Consider the following 23,769-nt stretch of genomic DNA (forward strand, 5'->3'; position numbering starts at 1 on the left):
CAAAAGTTATGTCAAACACTAATAAATACTGGCTGAATGAATGAACCAATGCATACTGAGGTTCTAGAAGGCCTTGCAGGCTTGGGAGGCTTAAAGTAGAGACCAAGTTTGCGAACCAACCTTGTTGGTTGAGAGGAAATCCTCCTCTGCGATCTGGCCACCAGGGAAGCAAGCAAGTGTTTCAGCAACAGGGACTAATAAAGGCTGGATCCTGAGAGACTGTGACCTGCTTCTGTAGTAGAGAAAATACCCCCACCAAAGAATATATGGTCCTGAGATGTAGCTAGAAAATATGCTTGGGCTTTGATACATGCTACACAGGCCAAGTTCAGGTACTAGTCACCAGAGCGTTTGTAAATGTACTTCATTTTCTCAGAAGAAAACCGAGAGAGTATTTAAGATTTACCCATGAAGCCACTTAACCCCATTTGCCTTGCAAAATCCTAAGGAAAAAAAAAGATTTACCCATGATAATATACTGGAATTAGATCTCATTTTATCCTCAAGTACACATTCATTAATCAGATTTTATAAATGTTGTTTAAAATGTTAAATTCTTCGCTCCACCAAGTGATATGAAGTTATTACCAAGTGATATGAAGTTAAAACTTAAATAACAATTTAAAAATTAATTATATTTTAATAGTATACAATAATTAGTACCAATAATTGTGGTATTTTTGACTGTGATAATATTTTATTCTTACAATTTATCTTCCTGGAAATCCAATGACCTCATTGTAAAAATCCACTATTACCTTTAATTATAGTCTCCCAGCACCATGGTGTGGGTCATGCTAATACTACTCTAGCCCTAATTTTAAATGTTTTACAATTTGGTTTCAAGGGACATCAGAAGTAAATGAAATGAAACTGCTAGCAACTGGCACACTGACTAGCTAGATATCTTTGTGAACATCAAAACCAAAAGCCTTTGAGTATGCAATAACATTGAATGTACAATGTTTCTGGATTATATGACATCTCATGGACTAGACTCAGCTGTCTGGGAGCATGGAGAGACCTTGGGGATGGATGAAAAGAAAAAAGAGAATGAAAAAGAAGCCTGGGGCCTATGGTAGTAAGTCAACTTTTACTAACGTACTCGAAAAATATTTATCAAACACCAATTATGTAATGAACTATATTTATCCCTGGGAATACAAATATGGGGGGGACCATTCCATTACCTGCACTCAGAGAAGTTAAATCTAATTCAGGGGCAGAGACGTTTATAAGAATAATTCAAAGTGCTATCAGAAAATTTGAGAAGGAATGGGAAGATCAAGGAAAGTTTTGTGGAGGAGGTGGTGTCTGATGTGGGTTTGTATGCATGTGGATAGGCAGAGATCCAAAAGAAAGACATGCTATAGACATGCACAATGGTCTGCGAAAATAGACCAACAGAGATAAGAGAAAAAAAAAACAGGACAAGACACAAAAGAAATGGCAGTCAATGTGGGAGGAACATAGATAGAGGGAATGAAAGAGAATCATATGAATAAAGGATGAAAGGGTCATATGGAGTGAGATTATAGACAATCTTCAATGTCAAGCTAAAGAGTTTGTTTTTTGTCTTGCAGATAATGTTACCAGGGGTGGGAGGGTTCACTATGAGATCCATATATTAGGAAGGCTGTTTTGTCTACTGAGTGACAGATGAATGGAAGTAGGGGAAAACTGGAGGCCTGGAAACCAGTTATAAAACTATCACAAGGTAGAGATGTTCCAAGAAAGGGTAACCTGAAATATGTGAAAATGTTTTTTAAAAATATGTGTAGAATTATAATTCAATCAAATTGGTTTCCTTGATAAACCTATGTATTTTATTTTATGTATTTAAAAAGATGACTCTGAGAAGGAGATCATAGCCTTCATAAAAATGTCAAAGAGATCCAAGACACAAACAAGGGTAAGAATGCCTGTCATACTTAAATGAACTGATGCAAAGTGAAGTGAGAAGAACCAGGAGAACACTGGGCACAGTAACAGCAATATTGTAGAATGGTCAACTGTGAAAGCCTTAATTATTCTCAGCCATACAACAGTCTAAGACAATCTCAAAAGACTCATGAAGAAAAATACTATCTGCCTCCAGAGAAAGAACTAATAGGGGTCTGCATGCAGACCAAAGCATACTATTTTTCAATTTCTTTTTTTGGTTCAAGTTTTCTTCTACTACATGGCTAATATGGAAATGTGTTTTACATGAATGCACATGTATAACCTCTATCAAGATTGCTTACTGTCTCAGGGAGTAAGAGGAGGGAAGGAGGGAGGGAGAGAATTTGGAACTCAAACTTTTAAAAAAAAGAAAGCTAAAAATTGTTTTTATATATAAATATGGAAAAATAAAATGTTATCATAAAAAAGAATTCCTGTCTTAGAGGCATTTGAAAATGGGACAGGAGCTTTGGGAGAGAGGGAGGAATTGAATACATAGATCTGAGAGCCATTTGCATAGAGGCAGTAATTTAAACCAAAGATGTCAAGCAGCCTAGGCCCTGTATGTGGCCCTCAATACTCTTGAGTGGGGCCTGAACCATACTAAAATGTAATTGGGAAATATGTAATGAAATAAATAAAAATACAATAAAACATATAAACATTAATATGTGGTGGTCTAAGTCAGTATGTGGCCCATAGGGATCCTTATATTTGGTTTAATAGCTCGTGTTTCTATTTGAGTTTGACACCAATGATGTAAGACCATGGGAGTGGATTATGTTGCCAAGGGCTAGATTATAGATAGAGAAGAGGACTGAGAATAGACCCTTGGGGAGACATCCACACTTAGAGACCAGAACAAAATAGATGAATGAGAAAAGAGGATAGACTATACATCTTGAAGTCAAAGACAGAAAGAAAGGTTCCATATAAATTCAAATATTTTTACCAGAACGATTTCTGGTAATCAAACCATTAAGAAACTACAAGTATGAGGACTTCAAACTTATGAACCAATGGAAGAAACAACTAAGAGAATAATATATTCAATGACTATAATAATCTAAATGAAAGAAGAATTAAGAGATAGATAGCTGATCTCAGAAAAATGTGATGACCAGTTTTAGTAATGGAGAGATCACATACTGTCAAACACAGCTGCTGTGTCAACTAGTTTTGCTATAATAATGAGGAGAATATAGGGAAAAAACTGGTATAAAAACCTTTATAAAAACAAAGGTCTAGAAATGGATGTGGAATGAGAGTGGTCAGTTACCTAGAAAAAGACTAAGGAGAAGGAGGACAGTATTCCTGATGGAATCCAGCTACGAATCATAAACTCTGAAAAGTCATATGAAATCTTGCTCTCAATCACTTATAAGAGAAATGGACACCAAAATAATGGAAGTTCAGCTCAAACCCAACAAAATGACAAAGAAGAAAGAATATGGAAATAGTCAATTTTGGAGTTGGGAGAAGATAGATGAACTGGTAGGATTGTAAAGTGGTCTTCTATTCAGGAAAACAATTTGGATAACAGAAAGTGTCTAATACCTTCACGACAAGTGAAGTGATTAGAGACCCCATTAAAATACCCTTAACAATGTCGAAGAAAGGCAGAAGGGATGTATTTACATTGAAATATTTATAGCAACATTTTTTTTTGTAGTAACCAAGAACAAAGAATTGAGTAGAATGGTCAAACAAATTGTAATACACACATGTAATGGAATGTTACAGTGCTGGAAGAAATAATGAATGCTAAGAATTTAGAGAAACATATAATCCAAAGTGAAGTAAACAGAACCAGGGGAAAAATATATAGATGGGCTTCAACAATGTGAATGAAAACAACAAAACAATCAAAAACTGAATGGTTGGTCCAAAAGAAGAGATAAGAGGATGCATTTGCCTCTTTCTTTAACGGAGACTATGGGCATGTGCAATATTGTATATAACACTGAACTTGGGTGAAATACTGGTTAGTTTTGATGTTCCCCATTTTTAATTATTTCTTATTGGGAATGGCTCTCTGAGAAGGCAAAGGGAACATAGTGGGACACATAGATAATAGCAAAACAGAAGATATCAATAAAATATAGAAAAAATATATTAACTTCAGAGAGAGCAGTTTTAGTACAAAAATGGGGAGTAAAGCCAGATAATGGGGGGTTGCTTTGAGGAGTGAGTGAGTGGTAAGGAAGCAGTCAGTATAAAAATCACTCTTTCTAAAAGTCTGGAAAAGAAGCAGAAGAAATATGTAAGAGACTGTTAAAGGGAATAGCAGTGGTTATTCTGCTATATGTAGAGGCAAAGGAACCAGGAGAGAAACAGAATGCCAGAATGAAGAAATGATAAATGGAAAAGGTCACAGAGAAGATGAAGGGCTAAATGTAGGAATAAACCATAGCAAAGAATGCAATCTTATCTTCTGAGATTGGAGGGAAGGAGGAATGAACAACTGAAGACAAAGATTTTGAGATATACAGGAAGTGAGATGAGAGAGCTCACAATGGATAAACTTCATCTCAATGAAATTAGGGCGAAAAGTCATCTGCCATGAAACATGGGAGCTTTTGGGGTTAAAAGCTGCTGGCCGGAGAAAAGAGAAAAATGTTTACAAGAGCTGCTATGAGAGTGTGACACACAGAGAAAAATGCAGTGATAAAGGCTCGTTTGAGATTAGATTGACCTAGTCAGCATTGTCTTGTGCTTGGCAGATGGGTTATAAGAGGGAAGACAATGGAAGTGGGGGATAACAGGTTTGAGGATTAGGAAAGTGTGAAAGGGAAATGACAAGACAATAAAGAATTCAAGGGTGGAAGAGAGTGAGTATCCCGTTGAAATGGCTGGAGGCAGCATTCAAGCTGTGATGTTAGAACAGGTGTGATGGATTTGGGAACCCAAAAAGTCTAAGGAGAGAGAAATTCAGGAGTGAGGTGGAGGAGGAAGGGAAGAACAGGAGACTGCAATCAAAGAGGGAATGGTGGAGGTAGAGAAGTTTCAGGTGATTGTGAGATGTGTAAGTTAGAGGTGGCTAGGAAGGCCATGAAGAGTTATGGTGTGGGAGTAACTCAAGAGGGCCAACTGTCAGAAGAAAATTCACCAGAAACCATGGTAGGCATCAGGGTAGAGAGAGACACCAGTGAAGTCAGAACCACTACAAAAATGGCCAAATGAGGCTCCCCTATGAGGCTTACACTACTTGTGAGGAAGTCCGCCGCCCCCCCCCCCCCATCTTGGAGCAGAATTACCTTAATGATACTCATTTGTTTAAAAAAAGAAAGGAAGGCAAGAAGAAATGTGCCTAATACAAATGTCATGGGGTGATTTTTCTTTCTTTCTGTCTCCCAATTAAATATGCAGTAGAATTAACGGGAATCTTTTAGAATCTGTGGTAATCCTCCCTAAAATTTTTTACAGCATTGCCAAGAGTAGTTTCCCAACATTACTTCCATTCTAATTCTAGTACTGTGGAGCCTGGGCATTGGCTTCTGGGATACTAGCTTAAGTCAAAACATTCATGGAGCACTGCTTATTGTGGAGGGAAAAATTAAAAAAAAAATCCAACATGTTTTATAGATTATATATTTTCTAGGTAAAAACGCATTAAGATCATTTTAAAATTGCATTTTACAAATCCGACTGATCATGATTTCTTGAGGTACTTCAGACAATCAGTCTACAGTGTTTGAGTAATTCAAAAGTACCCACAAATAGCCTAGTGGCCTACATGAGAAGCAAGAGTCTTTAAAGCATTTGTCTACTTCCCTCCCAAAGTCTGCTTCAGGTATTCCTTCACCACCCTCAAGGAAGCTCAAGGCCTGATTCTGGTATTTAAGGTACTTCAAAAACTTGTCTTTGCTGTTCCCGGAAAGTTTTGCAAAAATGATGCGCCCCACACTAACATTTCATTAAAAAGAAACCAGAGGAGCACCTAGGTGGTACAATAGCGAGAGCACCGGCCCTGGAGTCAAGAGGACCTGAGATCAAATCTGACCACAGATACTTAATACTTAGCTGTGGGACCTTGGGAAAGCCACTCAACCCCATTGCCTTGCTAAAACCAAATAAATAAATAAAAGAGAAACCAGAAAGCTCTGAGACAGACAGAAAGACAGACAGACAGACAGACAGACTGATAGCCTTACCTGTTGGACAGCTGTCTTATTTCCCAGCAAAGAGTCTGGTCCAGAACAGACATACACATTTGAAGGTAAGTCATTATAGGAGTCTCTGTTGATGCCCGAAGAATCTCTCATGTTGAAATAGAGGGCCCACAGAAGGTTTGGCTTTTCTAGTTCCTCATTTTCTAAAAACAAGATAAAATTCCTATGTATTCACATGCAAAAAACAAAAGCTGGGGATCAAAGGGAATCAAAGGCCATCTATTTTCAAACCCTTTCTTTTACATAAAGCAGCATGATGACACAGAGGAGAAGAGAACTGGGTTCAAATCTGGCCTTAGACACTTATTAGCTGTATGACCCTGAGCAAGTCAGTTAACTCTGTTGACCTCAGTTTCCTCATCTGTAAAATGAGGGTAATAAAAGCAATCACCTCCCAGAGTTGTTGTAGGGGGCAAAGGAGATAAAGTTTGGAAAGTGCTTAGCACAGGATCTGGTACATAGGGGGGGGGCTCCTTTTCCTACTTTCTCCTCTCCCCCATTTTACAGATGAGAAAACTGAGATCCAAAATGGTTAAGTGACTTTCCCCATATCCCACAGGCATCAAGTAGTGAGAAAGTATTCTAACCTAGGTCTCCTGACTTGAGATCCAGGTTCTTGCCATGACACAGATGGGAGTCAATCATTACCATGGCTATGAACTCTCAATGGAATAAAGGATCAATTTAATGTAACTGTGGGAATATTTCAAGCTAGAAGACATTTCACACACACACACACACACACACACACACACACATCTGTGTGTATATATGCTATTTAATCTAAGCACCTATAACTTCAGGTAGAGAAGCAAGTGAACAATGATTTTATTAGCATCTTGATTATGTTTAATTAGAGATGGTCTAACAGTCTGTCAGTCAGCAAACAAACCTTTTTTAAAATTAAATATGTATTAAATGCCAGACAATGGGTTAAGTAACAGAGACATAAGTAATGCAAAACAAGAGTCACCACTCTCAAGGAATTTCTAGTCTAATCAGGGCAATATCATGCAAACAACTTTGTACAAACAAGACACACACACACACACACACACACACACACACACAAACACACGAGAAACTGAAGAAAAAATACTACAAAAAAATTGGAGAAACTCTCCCAGAGGGGAGGCATAGGGGAAAAGAAAGATTTTAATTGAAACTTGAAGGAAGTAAGGAGGAGACTGAGATGAGGAGGAAGAGAATTCCAGTTATGGGGGACAGCCAAAAAAAAGAGCTAGGAGTTAAGTATCTTGTTTGAGGAAGGGAAAAGAGGCCATGGTCATTAGACTGTATAGTACTTGGTAGGAGTAAAAAGATTGGGAAGATACAAAAGGGCCAAGTTACAAAGCTTGAAAAGTCAAACAATTCAATTACAAAGTGTTCCTTAAAGAAATAAAGAATGTAAATAAAAATGCTAATATTACCAAAGTTAATTTATGCCCCACCAATTGAATTACCAAGCAGATACTTTACAGAACTTCGTAAAATAATAACAAAATTCATTTGGATAAAAAAAAAAGATCTAAAATATCAAAAGAAATGTTGAAAAGACCTGGGTAAGATAGGTAAATAGCACTTGCAGATCTCAAACTATATTATAAATCAGCAGTCATCAAAACCATATGGTATTGGCAAAAAAATAAAGAAATAGATCAATGGAACATACTAGACAAGGGAGAATCAGAAACAATACAACTCAATATTCCAGTGTTTAACAATGTAGAAAACATAAATTAACTAGGGGAAAATACCCTCCTCATTTGTTATAAAAAGTGATTTGGTAGAATCAGGCCTAATCTAGTCCAACACCTTACACCAATCAATCAGTAAACATTTCAAGTGACTACTATGGACCAGGAACTGTACTAAATACCATATTCTAAATGACATACAACTTTAATATTAATGATCATACTATTAAAAATTAGAAGAGATTCAGATCTATACCTCTCATAGCTATGGCTAACAGATGAATTCTTAAGCAAACAAGGGAAAGAGGCAATTATATAATATAAAACAAAAACAAAATATAGATAACTTGGATTATATGAAAACTGAAAAAATTTTACATGGACAAAATTAATATATCTGGAATAAGAAGGGAAGTAAATGAATAGGAAAAAGTCTATATAGCAAATTTCTCTGATAAGAGGTTTTCATCCAAGATATATCAAAGAATTCATATGCACATAAATATTAATAGAAGTCATTTCTTTAATACATATATGTTCAAATATGAATAAACAGTTCTCAAAAGAACTGCAAAGTATTCATAACCACATGAAAGAATTTTCCAAATCATTAATAATAAAAAAATGCAAATCAAAACAACACTGAGGTTCTATATCATGCCATGCAAATTGGCAAAAATAGCAAAAGTGAATTTCAAAGAACTGTGGAAAACTAAATATATTTTTGGGAGAGCTATGAATTGCTGTAACCATTTTGGAAAATAATTTGGAGTTATGCAAATAAAATGATTAAAATGTCTATACTTTTAAAGCAGATTCCATTACTGAGTTTATACCCCAAGGAAGAAACTGAGAAGAAAGTCATCTATATATGCCAAAATATTTATAACACATCTTTTTGTGATATAAAAGAAATGTAAACAAAGTAGATGCCACCAATGGAGAAATATTGTGATGCATGCATGAAGGTATAGGAGTATTATTGTGCAGTAAGACATGATGAAAGTGATGAACAGAGAATCATGCAAAGATCTCTATGAACTGATGAAAATTAAAGTAAGTGGAAGAAAGGAAATAATACAAATAACTACAACAATGTACTTAAGAAACACACGCTAAAAAATCAAAAGTGAATGTAACAAAATTATTTTATGTGGTTTCCAATGACATGTACAGATAGTTTTCAACATTCATTTTTGGTAAGATTTTAGTTTTACATTTTTCTCCCTCCCTCTCTTTCTCCTCTCCCTCCTCCCCTTGACAGTGAGTAATCTGATATATACATTATATACATATAGAAGTATATATAAGTCATATACATACAGCTAGTAACAAAATAGTTTTAAAAAATTGTCATGGGGGGGTGACTAGGTGGCGCAGTAGATAAAGCACCAGCCCTGGAGTCAGGAGTACCTGGGTTCAAATCCAGTCTCACACTTGATAATTACCTAGCTGTGTGGCCTTGGGCAAGCCACTTAACCCCATTTGCCTTGCAAAAACCTTAAAAAAAAAAGAAATTGTCATGGGGGCCAGTAGATAGAGTATTAGCACTGGAGTTAGGAGGACCTGAGTTCAAATTCAGATTCAGACACTTACCAGTTATGTGACCATGGGCAAGTCACTTAACCATGATTACTTCAAAAAACTTTTAAGACAATTGCCACAATCATCCCAAATTTCCACAACCATTACCCTGATCAATGAGCAACCATCAACATAGAGGCAAAACGCTTCACCAGCAAAAATATTTTGATTTGCTGAAGGTTCAGGTGATAGTTAGCAATTTTTTAGTAATAAAGTATTTTTAACTAAGATATGTACAATGCTTTTTTAGACATAATACTATTGCACACAATAGACTATAGCATAAGTATAAATAAAACTTTTACATGCACTGGGAAACCAAAAAAAAAAACCATGTGACTCATTTTATCATGATTTTTGCATTATGTGGTGATCTGAAACCGAACTCACAATATCTCTAAAGTATGTCCACATTACAATTCTTGGAGAATTGTTAATCTACTCACAGAATATACAGGCTCACATATCATCATCTGCTAACTTTCAATTCATCATGAAATTCAATTATTCTAATAGCTTATTCCACAACTATTCTGGAGAGATGTGGTGACTTTTAATAATAATTTCAATTCAAGTGCCATAGTCTGTTCCTTAACTCAATCATTTACTTGTTATAAGCATAGAAAATAACACCACAAAAGCTACTCCCAAAGAGACCTGGAAGTTAACTTCTTAGTGTTTAAAAATAAAAAACAAAAACAAAAACCCTAGCAAAGCTATGGACTAGTCAGTGTTCCCATTTACAATTATCTAGTTAAAGCTAGAGTTTTCTTCAGGAGTTCCTACTACATCTTCTTTTTATGACTAAATTCCCTTTTATCAATGTATAAACGATGTAAATAATCTGCTACAAAGCAATGATAATTTTTAGTTAGAAAGTTGATGGAAGAAATGAAATTGGTACCAAATATCAGAAGCACAGAAAGAACAGATGATGTTATCTCAGTTAAAGTAAACCTGTAAAGCACTTAGATCCTAAAGGAAAAAAATGACTTTGGATTTTGTTGTGAACCTTACTTTCCTCAGTAAAATAGACCATTGGTCCTACCAACTAGAACCAAAAAAGTCCTTTTTTTAAAATCTATGCTAATGACTAAAGAAGGGAGCCTGGAAGTTAATACCATTTTCTCATTTTCTCCAGGCAACAATTGGACCCTTAAGCTTAGACTTGATGATTCTTCTTTGGTCCAGAAGGTAAAGATAGGCTTAATTCCTCAATGCCTCATTGGAACCTACTTTTGTAGTTTGGGTTATTGTGAATTTTGATACCCAAATTTACCAATAGGGAGCAATTGATCACTTTTTTGAAAATTTTAACCTAATATGGTAGCTAGACAGGACTAGCATGGATTAAGTTGGCATCTCATAAAACTGAAGTTCTATCTTACAGTAACTGAAATGTTAAGGGGGGAATAGACAGGGTAGGGAATAAATATTTATATAGTACCTCCTCAGTTGAGAAAACTGAAGAAACACAGGTGTAGTGACTTATCAGAGGTCATATAGCTAATAAATGTCTGAGGTTGGATTTGAAAACAAGCCTTCACTCCAAGCCCAACACTTTATCCAATATGGTACCTAATTGCCCATGAATGTGTGAGAGATAGTGTGACTCATAAATGACAGTGAGAGACAGATCCTTTGGAAGCAGAATTAACAGATTTGGCACCTGACTGGAGAAGAAAGGAGGAGGAAAATGGCAATCTTCAGCTAAGGACCTGAACAAAAGAGAGAACAGAAATAAGGGAACTTTTGAAGATGATTCTGGTGGGGTTGGAGTGGGGGTGCATAGAGTCAGGAAAGAGAACGGGTGCTACTTTGGACATTCTGAATTTGAAATACCTTACAGGTCATCCATGATGAGATATCCAGGAAGAAGCTGAAGATGCAGTAGTATCCAGGAGAGATGTTAGGGTAGGATAGCTAAAAATGTGAACTATTTGCATAGTTGTGACACCATGCACCAAATCAGCCAAGCTGGATAGCAAAGGCAACCCTACAGATATTTTGATGGCAAGTGGTCAAGTAATTGCTACATTTAAGAGGAGGGAATGGTTTTCTACAACAAATATATGGTCTGGCAATGTGACAATGCTGACCTAAGACATGCACTTCTGAAATCTTGCAGCTTGAAACAAAAAGTAAACATAGGTTAGGGAAAAAAAATCTACTTCTTTAGCAGTTATTTTGAAATAATAATTTCAGAGTTTGAGCAAAAAAAAACTTCTAGCCAACAATTTTTAAAATACCAATTAAATTCATCAATTTGTGAAAACAGGGTTCTCTGCACAGAGCAATGCATTTTAATATATTAAAAGTTCTTCCTTAGAAAGTTCCTTCTTCCTCATTTAGGCAGGAAAATGAATCGAGTCCTCTTCTCCAGGTGACTTTGCCTCTTTGACCTGCCATGGCCCAGTGCTCACTTTATCTGGTGATTCATTTTCAAGAACTCCAACAGTATTTGTTCTGACATTTTAATTAAAATACGACCACTACCTCATCCTGATGATAAAAAGGCCCATGTGGCAGTGAAAACTAGCTTTTCAGTGCCTCGGTGCACCTGAGGACCCTTCTGATCTCAGAGTTCTTACTAAAGAATTTCAGCCAGGTTCTAAACAATACATCATTTCAAAATGGGATGACTTTAAACATTAAGATGAATGTTTTTTTTAAATGGCTAGAAGATAGTAAGTAATGAACGTGCATTTGCTCCCCAAGCTGATTTTTACAAAAGGTATTTTTTTTAAATAAAAGGATCCCTAAATGGTAGTTTCAGGGAAAGTATGCTCATTTGCTGCATGTAGTGGCTACAGTTGCAATTCTCATTGGAATGAGCATGCAGGAAAAAAGAATGAGCAAAGCCTCAGACACACACGCATATATACACACACACACACACACACACACACACACACAGATATATACATAGAAAGATACATAGAGCATGGACAAAGTTTGGAATTTATGGAAACAAATTATGGATATGATTAAAGCCAAGGGCTGAAAACAGAACTTTGAATTAAGAATAATATTTTAGTAAAAATTATTGTAACTTCATAATCAAAAGTTTTAATAGCAATCATAAACAATGAAGAAACTTAAATATGGAGAAAATTTTGATGTTTAGTAAAAACCAAGTTAAATACCAACTTACAGAGAAATATTCTTTCAGATTGGAGAACTTTACTCAGGCTGGACAAAATGAAGTGAATTAGTCACATCAGCATTGGCATTTAAAAATGAAGTAACTTGTATTATATAAATCTATAAGCCTATCTATGTTCCTCTGCATTAAGACCAAAAAACCCCCAATGCATTCCATAAGAGGTCAGACATTACCAAGCAAAGACAATAAAAAACTGGAAACCAACCCAAGGAACCAAGATTCAAATTGTATCTCTAGAAGGGAAATCACTACTCATTCGAGAGAAATACAGATTCCAAGGTCCATTTTGGTCTCTGAACATAAAAAAAAATACTCAGTTTCCCTGTTTTGCCCTCTTGTGGTCAAACCTTGATATTGCAAAGGTGATTTCTTTTTTCCGCAGGTATGAATTCTCAATAGAATTGTTACAATTAAAAAAAAAAAGTCCAAGTGATACACACAGAGAAAGCCCCAGATGATTAGGAGGGACTGCTATACATTTCATCTATTTCATTAAAAATAAGTTGTTTTTTCCTTCATTCACTTGAAAAGAGTCCAATCTCATTCTAATATAGTGCTTACAAAACGTGGCACAGTCCATTTTCAGAGACGATTAAAAGGAAAATTTGGAGACAAAGTTAAAGTATCTTTCTATCATTAATGGTCAGAATATTCTTACCCAACTCTGCCTCAGCATATGGGGTGAACAATTTCTGCACGACTGACTCTAAATCTTCTCTTGCTGTTTTTTTGGAGGATGGACAAGTCAAATGGACAAGATCTGTTCAAAAGCAAGGGGAAAGGGAATGGAGAGAAAAAAAGAGGTTAGCATATTTGGAAACCCTGTTTGTGTAAAGTTCACAGTCAGGTATTCTCTGACCCAGGGATACAAGCACTTAAAATATGCCAAGCTTGGATTTTGTAATGGAATTCCCTATATTCGGTGAACACGTTTATTTTTTCAAAGCAGATGTCTGAATTCAACATTATAAGAAAACATTACCATTTCAGGTGCCATTAATTTAGAAGTTGCTAGTTTGTCATATTATGTATTATTCATGAAAAGTTATTTCGTTTTACCAAATAAACTATAGGAGAATCTAAGAAGATTTGAATTATTGAGAACAAATTTTTCAAGTAACCTAGAAAAACCCAAGCACACATGAGTCAGTGATATGCTAATAACAAATTACAAATCTATTAAATTACATGTGCAATGATTTCTATTAAATAATATATTTTGATGGCTTAGTTTGACTAAACTTGATAACATGAATAAGTTATAATTAGTCCATAATACAGGCTATTCCCTAGATCAAACTCTCTTCTTCAATGAATGAGGTTTTACTCTAATTGGTTTTTATGTAATTTGAAGCCCTGACTTAAAACTTGTATTTTTTCAGGCTAAAGAACATCACCTGTTTAAAGAAGACACTTCTTGGCAAAGTACAACATTGCAAAAGAAAGAGAAAGGGTTCAAGGATCAATTCACAAGTTCTTTATATGTCCATTATGGAAGAGATGCTGGAGATGAAAAACAAAAAAGAAACTGTCAAAAATAGCAAAGTAAAGAGACTCCTGAGATGTAGGAAAGGGTTTGAGGTGATACTAAGATGGTAACAAAAGCAGCTCCTAGCCTCTAGCAGCCTGTTAATAGCATTTCCAACAGTACTGCATCAAGAATGGCCTGTTTTTTAGGTCATATCCTTGGCCACTATATCCCCTTTCTTGTCCAAAGTTATTTCAGTCTATTGAGGAGGATTCCCTCCACTGCCTGAATATATTTCCAATTTGGTAATGGAAATCAATGCAAGAAAGGATGTAGGGTTCTAAGAATTCATTTCACAAGTAATTTTTATCACAAATATTTTTAATGGCAGAAATACTCGATATTTATGCTCATTACATTCAGTTTTCCTAGCTCTTTAACTTTCTGCCCAATTGTCACAAAAGTCCCATATCAAAGTCACTATAAAGACCTGTGTTACTTAAGCACAATTTGTCATGCTTATGAAAATATTGCAGTGATTACCAGTGATTCTCAGTGATTGGAACATGCTAGAAAAATGAGCAGTTATCTCAAAGGTCACCTCAACAATGCTTTCATCCAATTAAATTTTATTTAAATGAAATAAAAAATATGCTTGACAACTTTTTTCAGGGAGAGAAAGAGAACAAAGGTCAAGATCAAAGAGGGTCTTGTAAGACTAAAGAATAAATTATTTTTGGTATATAGTATTTCACTACACCAGTTTATTTTTTCATTTTGTATAATACCCAAAGCATTTGCTAACATGTCCCTTCCATCTTAAAAAAAACTATATTTCTTCAATTTTTTTGGTGGTAGCAATGGGAGGGGGGGTTAAGAACCCACCAAAAAATAACCAAGGAGATATTTTAAGATCAATCACTAAACATTTATTAGATTTTATGTGCCAGCCTCATTCTAGGTACCAGGGATGAAAAGGGAAAGTCCAAAATGTTCCTGCCTCTGAGGAACTTTGTTTCATTAGGGAGAAACAGCATGCCTACATATAAACACATACAAAATCATCACAAAGTTTGTTTTGTTTTGTTTTTTGCATATGATGAAGGGCTGGAGAACAGGAAGTGCCTCACAGTTTAGCTGACCTCTGAAGGAAATTTGGACTGCTAAGAAAGAGATGAAGGAATGAATTTTAGGCATCAGGGACAGTCAATGCAAAGACACAGAGACTGGAAATGGAAGGGCATGAGTGAGAAATAACAAGTTGGGGAGATAAAGTGTAATAAGAGGAAACACAAAGTCTGCCTGCAATTTCAATTTTCCAGTTTCTTCCTATCCAATTAAACCTGACAACATTATTAAAAGTCTAACCATTCAACAGAAAATTCAGAGGATTAACATGAATTCACAGGAGTATTTTAATAACTTGAAGAAAATATACTTTTGAAAAATCTATGGGGTATAATATTAGCTCTGCTAAATAAGATCTCTCTCTCTCTCTCTCTCTCTCTCTCTTTCCTTTTCTGTCTTTACCCATCCCCTCCTCCACATATATTATATAAATATACAGATGAATCACATAGTTCCACATGTCCTATCTATATGCAGAAATACAGAGTAATCTTATCCTCTGTTTGAAGCTGAATATATGAACTCATTTTCCCCCCTTCTTTTAAACCTGGGACAATTTCCTTTTCTTGTTACTACCTAAGTCGACTCCTTGCCTCCTCCTTCTCATCTTTTTTTCTAGTTTTCCTTGAATGACAGCTGGCCTGAAGCTGCATTCTTCTTTCATTCCCAATATTTCTATAATGGTTGCTTAGGCTCCCTCCCTGCTAAGAGGCCGGCTGCCCAGGCCAGCTTTGTGCTTCTGCCCATACCACAGCAGGTGCTCCTTGGCCATGGATAAAACCATGGCTTAGCCAAAGATTTCCATAATGCCTGGCAATAATCTCCTGTATCTCATTGAACACGTTAGCATCAACACTCAATTACTCAAGCTGCATCTCCAGGGGCTAGAAAATACACACTAACAGAAAATCCTTGAAATAATTTCTATCTGCTGTGATAATATAAGTCATAGTCATATTCAGACAAACACAGATATCACCAAGAAGAGATTTCTTAGCCACCATAGACAATCTGTAAAGCAAATAACCTGCTTATTTAAACTCGACTCCTTTTGGGTTCTAGCATGTTATTTTACAATGGCATGATTGTCGTTATACCTCTTCAAAAATAATTTCTTCCTGTAAATTCATTTCTAATCCAGCAAGGCCTTATCTAAGGGGTTGAAAAAAAAACCCATGCTTCACAGGCTATGCTTTCCCACTCTCCTAAATATCCCCTTCTTTTTCACCCCAGCTTTTTGTTCTTCTCCATTGTACCTAACATTTACTTTGCTCAATAAAGGCTCAACAACAACCAATGGGTTAGGGCAAAGTACACTTTTCCCTAATGATGACATTTCATTAGTATCAATAATGACAATTACTACCATGTGAATCCGGTAGAATCAGTAACTATGGAAACCTTTCTCCCTGGCCTCACATGAGAGTATAAAAGGCTTGAGGGTCCATTAAAAAACCCAAGCTCTTTTGTACATGTTGCTCCTTCTACCTCATCTGGTAACTTTTGTTCAAAGGTTTAATGGATTCGAAAATTACAAAATGAGTTTCCTGTTAGTGGTCTTTTGTCTACAATGGTGCTAGTGTATCTACCCATGGTGGATATGTATAGGCAACAGAGAAAGTCTGAAAGGAAAAAGCCTTAATTCACAGGGGACACAAGTGATACTTGAAGAAGCACAAGGACTAGGGAGCCAACAACATTCAGACAAGTGAATGAATGACTCTGAAGTGACAGTGATGAAAACATTAAAAATGTTCAAGGTAGAATCTATTCAACCTGAAACTGAGGGCAAAAGCAGTGTGTTAACTCTCTAACAACTTATCTGGAACATTCTTGGCCCATGTCAGAAGTTATTTTTCAATTCAAAGTCTTAATACAGTAAGTGTTTCTGCTTCAAATGAACATAGTTAACAAATGGATGATTTAAAATCTACTAGGAGAGGCATCAAAAACTTCCTTTAGTACAAGTCTTTCAATGATGGATTCTGGCAATACAAAAGGAAAAATAGAAAACAGAAACTTCTTGCAGATAACTTTTAATTCTGGAAAAAGTCAGGAAATCCATTTATCAAGCTTTGAGCGCTACTCAGTACTGTAACAACATAGTCTTTCTCAAAAACAGTGGAAATACCTGTTGATGTGTGACAGAAATGGACAGTACTTTCTAACTCAGTGCAATGTGACTCAGTAAAATAGAACAGGTTTGCCAGAGAATGGATCTGCCTAGCAATTTCTTTATGAATTACTGATTGCCCAGCACAAGTTTTAATATATGCAGTCAGACATTTCCTTGCTAATGCTAAGAGACAGAGAATGGCATCTGAAGCAGGTACATTCTAACATTCAAGCACACAGTGGGCACTGCTGAGTTCTCAGAAGAAAACAATGGAACATTCAAGTCAGCTTGCAGATTCCCTAAAGAATTCAGAAAGCAATACAAAAAGTCAACTTAAGAACATAAGCTCAAGTATTTACTTGGGAAAATCAATTCTCTGCTTTATATCAGTATTAAGAATAAAGGAATTCATTTAAAAAATCAGGCAGAGGTCAACAAAATCCCAAAAAGCTGAAAAGACAATTGCCATAATTCCCTAATTGTACATTTATGAAGTATGCAAAGTATTTTCTTAGGGGCAAACAAGAAGATAATTCACGGATCTGGTTTTATCAATCGGTTCAAAACACACTGATTTGAAGTGTTGGTTCTGCCAACCAAGATCCAGGGAGGAGAGCCTTTGATTGCTAATATTGCAATTTAAAAGGGACAAATATAAACTTGAAGATTTGCATGAAAAAAAACCCCCAATAACTTCCTAAATACAGGTGAGGAATATCTAGCCAGCCGGTTCTCTAAATAAGAACAAGGAATTTAAGAAGATTGCAAGCTAAAATTGACAATAATATGGCAGCCAAGAAAGTCAATGCAATCTTAAGAAAGAAAAGGTCTGTAAAGACTGACAGACTGCTTTTCGGGGGGTGGGGGTGGGGGAGGGAAGTAAGATTAGGGGGGAAAATTGTAAAACTCAAATAATATCTTTAATAAAAATAAATTAAAAAGAAAAGGTCTTAAATCTCAAAGGAAGTAAAGAATGGAAAAAATAGCAATGAAGCATGATGAGATTTGCCAGATCTCAAACTACATTATAAAGCAGTAATCATTCAAACTGTTTTTTAATGAAAGAATGAGTCAATGAAATAGATCAGATAAGACTCAGAAATAAAAACTCTGAAAGTCAGTCCACAAGCATTTATTATGGGTCAAGCAATGAGATCTAAGCCCTGGGGAGACAGCTAGACAAAGACATCCCTACCTTCAAGGAGTTCACAGTCTAAAGGTATAAACAACATGAAAATAACTAGCTAGAGACAAAAACATCTACAGTATTAAGTAAGAGGTGATGTTTGAAAGGAAGGTATTAACAGCTAGGAAGGGAGGGAAAGGTCTCCCATAGAAGGCAGGGCTTGAAGGAAGGCAGGGAAACTTAAGAGGTAGAGGTGAAGAGAGTCAGATGGCAGTCCCGTCTGGGTTAGGGGGCAGCAAGGAGGCCAGGGTACCAGAAAGCCAAGGGTGGAGGGGAAGAAAGTGTAAGAAGAATGGAAAGGTGGAAACCAGGTTGTGTGGAGCTTGCAAAACCAAGAAAAATATTTTTTTAAAAAGTAAATACTGTGAACAATTGGAAAGGATTACACAAAGATGGAGTATTTACATTCTAATGGGGGGAGGAAAACCCCCCAATAATTGTCCCCTCAGAACTCTAATGTCATCAAAGGTCACAGAGGAGTTAAGTAATACAAAGGGCTTGGGAGTAGGTTTTGTTGAGTTTTGACAGTCTTAAGAGAAGAAGAAAAGGAAAGGAAAAGGGAATAAAATCGGGAGGAGAGGAGGGAGGAAAGAAGGGAATTTATGATTTCACATAATTGGAGTGTGCAAAGAGAAAAACTACAAAGAAGGAGGACTGAGGGTAGTGGGCATCCCGTAAAATTCACTTACATCTGAATTAATCAAAAAAGGTTAGAACACATATATACACACAGAGAGTTTAGTGGAGAAATACATTCAACTCACCAGGAAACCAAGGGGGAAGTTAAGTGGTGGGGGGGGAGAAGGGGGGAAAAAGAGAGAGGGGGGAGATTGAGGGACAAATAAAGCATAAGCAAAAAACCCTGGAGTCTCAGAGGGGGGTTATGAAGAGGGTTTGAAAAGAAAGAGTTATAATATGTGATTGTGTCTAGGCACAAGGAAGAGAAGTGGGCCAGGGCAGTGGAAATCGATTACAGCAAGCATAGAGCAGTAGGGCTGTGTGCACATTTTTCGAACTTACCAGCCTCTTTTTTTTTGGTAAAGAGGGAGAGCAGGGAACAAAGGAAGGAAAAAGTCTAAGAGGACAGGACAGGGGAAATGCACAATTAACAATCATAACTATTTACATGAAAAAGATTCATTCACCCAGAAAGGAGGATAGTAGAATGGAAAAGAAAATAGCATGAAACAAGAAGTTATTTATCAAAAAATGCACTGGTAAGATAAAGATTCAAGCAGTCATAAAAAGGGGTTGGAGCAAAATCTAGTCAAATTAAAAAAAAACAGGCAGAAATCATCTCAGAAAACAAGGAAAAGTCAAAAATAGAGTTGATGAAAAGGGAAAGAAAGCTACATTATGCTTAAAGGAATCACAGATAATGAATTAATATCAATACATACTAGATATGCAGAATATCTAAATATTTAAACAAAAGATGAACAAGTTCTTGGGAGAAACAGAGTAAAACTGTAATACTGGTGAACCTCAAATGTTTGAGATCTAGTCAAATCTAATAGATACATACATAGAGTGAGACAAAGAAAGGACGGAGGAAGTTAGCATGCTAGCAAAGAAGGAAGCAAGCAAGGAAGGAAAAGAAGTAAAATTAAAGACTTGAAAAGAATATCTGAAAAATGATAGATCACTGATGATCAGGAATAGAACTGTGCAGTGCACCTTTCTAAAAACTTACCAAACATATGGGCACAAACTTAAAATCAAATGTGGAAAGGTGACAATATTTAACATACTTAACTGACCAAAGAGGAAAAAATTTAAAAATTATATTCAGGTAGGTGTAATTGAAGAAAGGATTAAAAATGAAGACTAAATAATCCTAAATGAATTGATGGTTCAAAGAATAATACCAAAAAAATAGGAGATAATTTTATTTTTTTTAAATAACAACAATGTGATAGCATGCTAAAATTTGCAGGATACAATCAAAGTAATCCTTAGATGAAAATTTCTATCTCTTTCTATCTCTAAACCAATAGTTCTTAACTTTTTTTTCTGTCAGAGTGCTCTGACAATTTGATAAAACTTATGGACATCTTCACAAGATATAGTACAAACTATATAAGATTACTATGTCAATTAAATTGAAAAGAAAGTTACCAAAATCTTTCATATATATATATACATATATATATACACACACATATATATATATATATATATCTCAGACCCCAGGTAAAGAAATTCTACTCTAAAATCTTTCATTAGCAAAAGATAAAAAAAAAAAAGAGATCAATGAATTAGGCAAGCAACTAAAAATGCTTTAAAAAGCTACAAGTTAAAAACTCCAAATAGATAAAAGAAATTCTGAAAAACAAAGATTAATAAAAACTGAAACCAAAAATCCCCACTGAATTAGGAAATAAAACTATGAGTTGGTTTTTGAAAAAAATTGATAAAAGCATCAGTTAATCTGATTTTTTAAACTAGAAAATCGAATTACCAACACAAAAAATAAAAAACATGAATTCACAAGAAATGAATAAATGAAATTATAAAAAACTATTTTGCTTAACTATATGTCAACAGTAAACAACAACTGAAATGAAGTAGATTAATATATTGAATAATATAACATGCTGAAATTAGGGGAATAAACAGGAAATTTAAATGACTCAATCTCAAGAAAAGAAACTGAACTAGCAATAAATGAAATCCCAAAGGGGGGAAAAAAAAACCTGGGACCAGATGGCTTTACAAGTGAATTCTATCAAATATTCAAACAACAATTTATTCCAATACTGCATAAACTGCAAAAATGAAAAGAGAAGGGCTACTACCAAATTCCTTCTAAGATACAAATATTGTCTTGAAACTTAAACCAGGGAAATTCAATATGGAAAGAAAGTGACAGACCAAAATATAATGAATTTAGATGCAAAAATTTTAAATATTAGATAAGAGGCTAAAAAATAACAAAATCACATACTATGCTGAGGATGGCTTTATACTAGAAATGCACAGCCGCTTCAATGTCAGGAAAACTATGAACGCTGTAGACATGTATTGAAAATGAGAGCCTCAGCAATCATACCATTATATTAAGAGTTACAGAAAAGGTTTCTGACAAAACATCCACTTCTGTTAAAACATAAAACCATTAGAAAACAGAAAGACATGGACTTTTTCCATAACATGGTAAACAGCATCTATTTAAAACCAAGAGCCAGAATTGTAAGTAAAGGGAATAAACAATAGTCCTTTCTAATAAAAACGGGGTAAAGCAAGGATATTCATAGTGTGAGAAATGCTAGCTGTGACAATAAGAGAAGAAAAAGGAATCTGGGAAAAGAGGCAGGGGGGGGTGGCATTTTGCAGATGTGTTGGTCTATATACATAACTCTTACTCTAATCCTAACCGAGTTATTCTTAACCTAAGGCCCATGGACTTATTCTTTTTTAGGATTTTGATAAATATATTTTAATATAATTGAATTTCTTTGTAATCAAAAGAACTGCATCTTAAACATTTAAAACATTCTGAGAATGAATCTATAAGTTTCCCCAGACTGCCAAAAGGGCCCATGACACATATGCACAAAAGGTTAAAGAACACCTGCCCTAAGTTAACTAAAAAAAATTAATTGAAATAATAAATTCAGCAAAATAAATAGGAAACAGAACAAATCCACAAAAAACCAACAGTATTTAATATATTACCAACAAAGCACAACAGGAAGAGAAAATTCATTTAAAAATAATTCCAGATATGTAAACTATTTGGGAGTCTATTACAAAGACACATGAAAAACTGTATAAATACAACTACAAAACACTTTATAAAAAAAGTAAATGCATAAATAATGAGAGAAATAGTAATTATTCCTAGAAAAGCTGAGTCAAAACAATAACAATCATCATACTAACTAAATTAATTTACTTTTTACTTATTCAGTGCCACACCAAACCATCAAAATATTACTTCAGAGAACTAGAAAAAATAATAATAAAATTTATCTGGAGCAATAAAAGGTCAAGAATCTCAAGATAAATACCAAATAAAAGTAGAAAAGGGGCCCTAGAGGTACTAAATCTCAAATTATACTCCAAAAGAGAACTCATCAAAACTATGTTATCCTGGTTGGAAAATAGATAAGTCAATCAGTGAAACAATCTACTGAAGCAAATGAATACAATAGCCTAGTGTTAGATGAGCTCCTGGGAAGAACTAGCTACTTGGACAAAAAGTAGCAAACAGCCTAGGAGAAATTAGGTTTTGACCAATGCCTCCTGCCATATACTAATATAAGCTCCAAATAGGCACAGGACTTTGACATAGAAGGTCACATCATAAACAAAGTAGAGGACTAAGGGGAAAAAAATACATTTTGGATCTCTGAACAGGGAAGAGTTCATGACCAAATAAGGAATAGAGAGGATTTCAAAAGGCAAAATAGACAAATCACTGCAGTTAAATTGAGAAGGGAAAGTTACTGGGGAGAAAATCTTTGCAGAAAGATTCTCTGATAAAGGTCTCTTTCCAAGAAAAACAGAGAAAGCATTCAAATTGATTAGAAATAAAGCTCCATTTCTCAGCTGGTCAATAGATATGGACAGATAGGTTTTCTTTTTAAAAATTCTTAAATACACACACAAAAGCATTTCTATAGACATAATAGAACACAAAGGCAATAAGACTCAAAACTATTAATTTCTATTTCATATTACACATATGTACACACATATTTTACATGCTCTTTTCAAAACTATCCTAATTGCTTCTACTTTGGAACTGTTTTCACCTTTCTTCTCTGCATTTTTCTTTTTTTTTGCAAGGCAGTGGGGTTAAAGTGAACTTGAACTCAGATCCTCCTGACTCCAGGGCCGGTGCTCTATCCACTGTGCCATCTAGCTGCTCCTTCTCTGCGTTTTTTTTAGGTTTTTGTAAGGTAATGGGGTTAAGTGGCTTGCCCAAGACCACACAGCTAGGTAATTATTAAGTGTCTGAGGTTGAACTTGAACTTAGGTCCTCCTGACTCCAGGGCAGGTACTCTATCCACTGCACCACCTAGCCACCCCTATTCTTCTCTGCATTTTTAAAAAAATGTTACAAAAAGTCCTATTTTTGGCATCACTACTATCACCTTTGATTAAAGTTAGCTTTGCAGGGTATTACCACACCACCACCACCAGCACTATTTCTAATCCTTTGGCATCAAAGAGGACCACATCAACCCACTAAATGATTGGTGGCATGAGCTGTACAAATATGTTTGTTCTAGTGAGGGGGTTGCTTTGCAAGGCATCCTTCTCACTTGCCTTTACCAGAACTGTTCCACCCTAGGGTCTA

General features: G+C 35.4%; 1 protein-coding gene across 1 annotated transcript in view; it reads right to left on the minus strand.

Moving 5' to 3' along the window:
* CHM (CHM Rab escort protein) overlaps window positions 1–23,769 on the minus strand; it is a gene marked incomplete at its 5' end in the record, with an annotated part of 143,936 nt that overhangs the window by 8,892 nt on the left and 111,275 nt on the right. Inside the window, 2 exons of the mRNA XM_074201841.1 lie at window positions 6,099–6,259; window positions 13,222–13,323. Coding sequence (XP_074057942.1) covers window positions 6,099–6,259; window positions 13,222–13,323 — 263 coding nt within the window. The remainder of the gene's footprint in view (window positions 1–6,098; window positions 6,260–13,221; window positions 13,324–23,769) is intronic.

The sequence above is a fragment of the Macrotis lagotis genome, chromosome X, assembly GCF_037893015.1.
Source record: "Macrotis lagotis isolate mMagLag1 chromosome X, bilby.v1.9.chrom.fasta, whole genome shotgun sequence".
Classification (NCBI taxonomy): domain Eukaryota; kingdom Metazoa; phylum Chordata; class Mammalia; order Peramelemorphia; family Peramelidae; genus Macrotis; species Macrotis lagotis.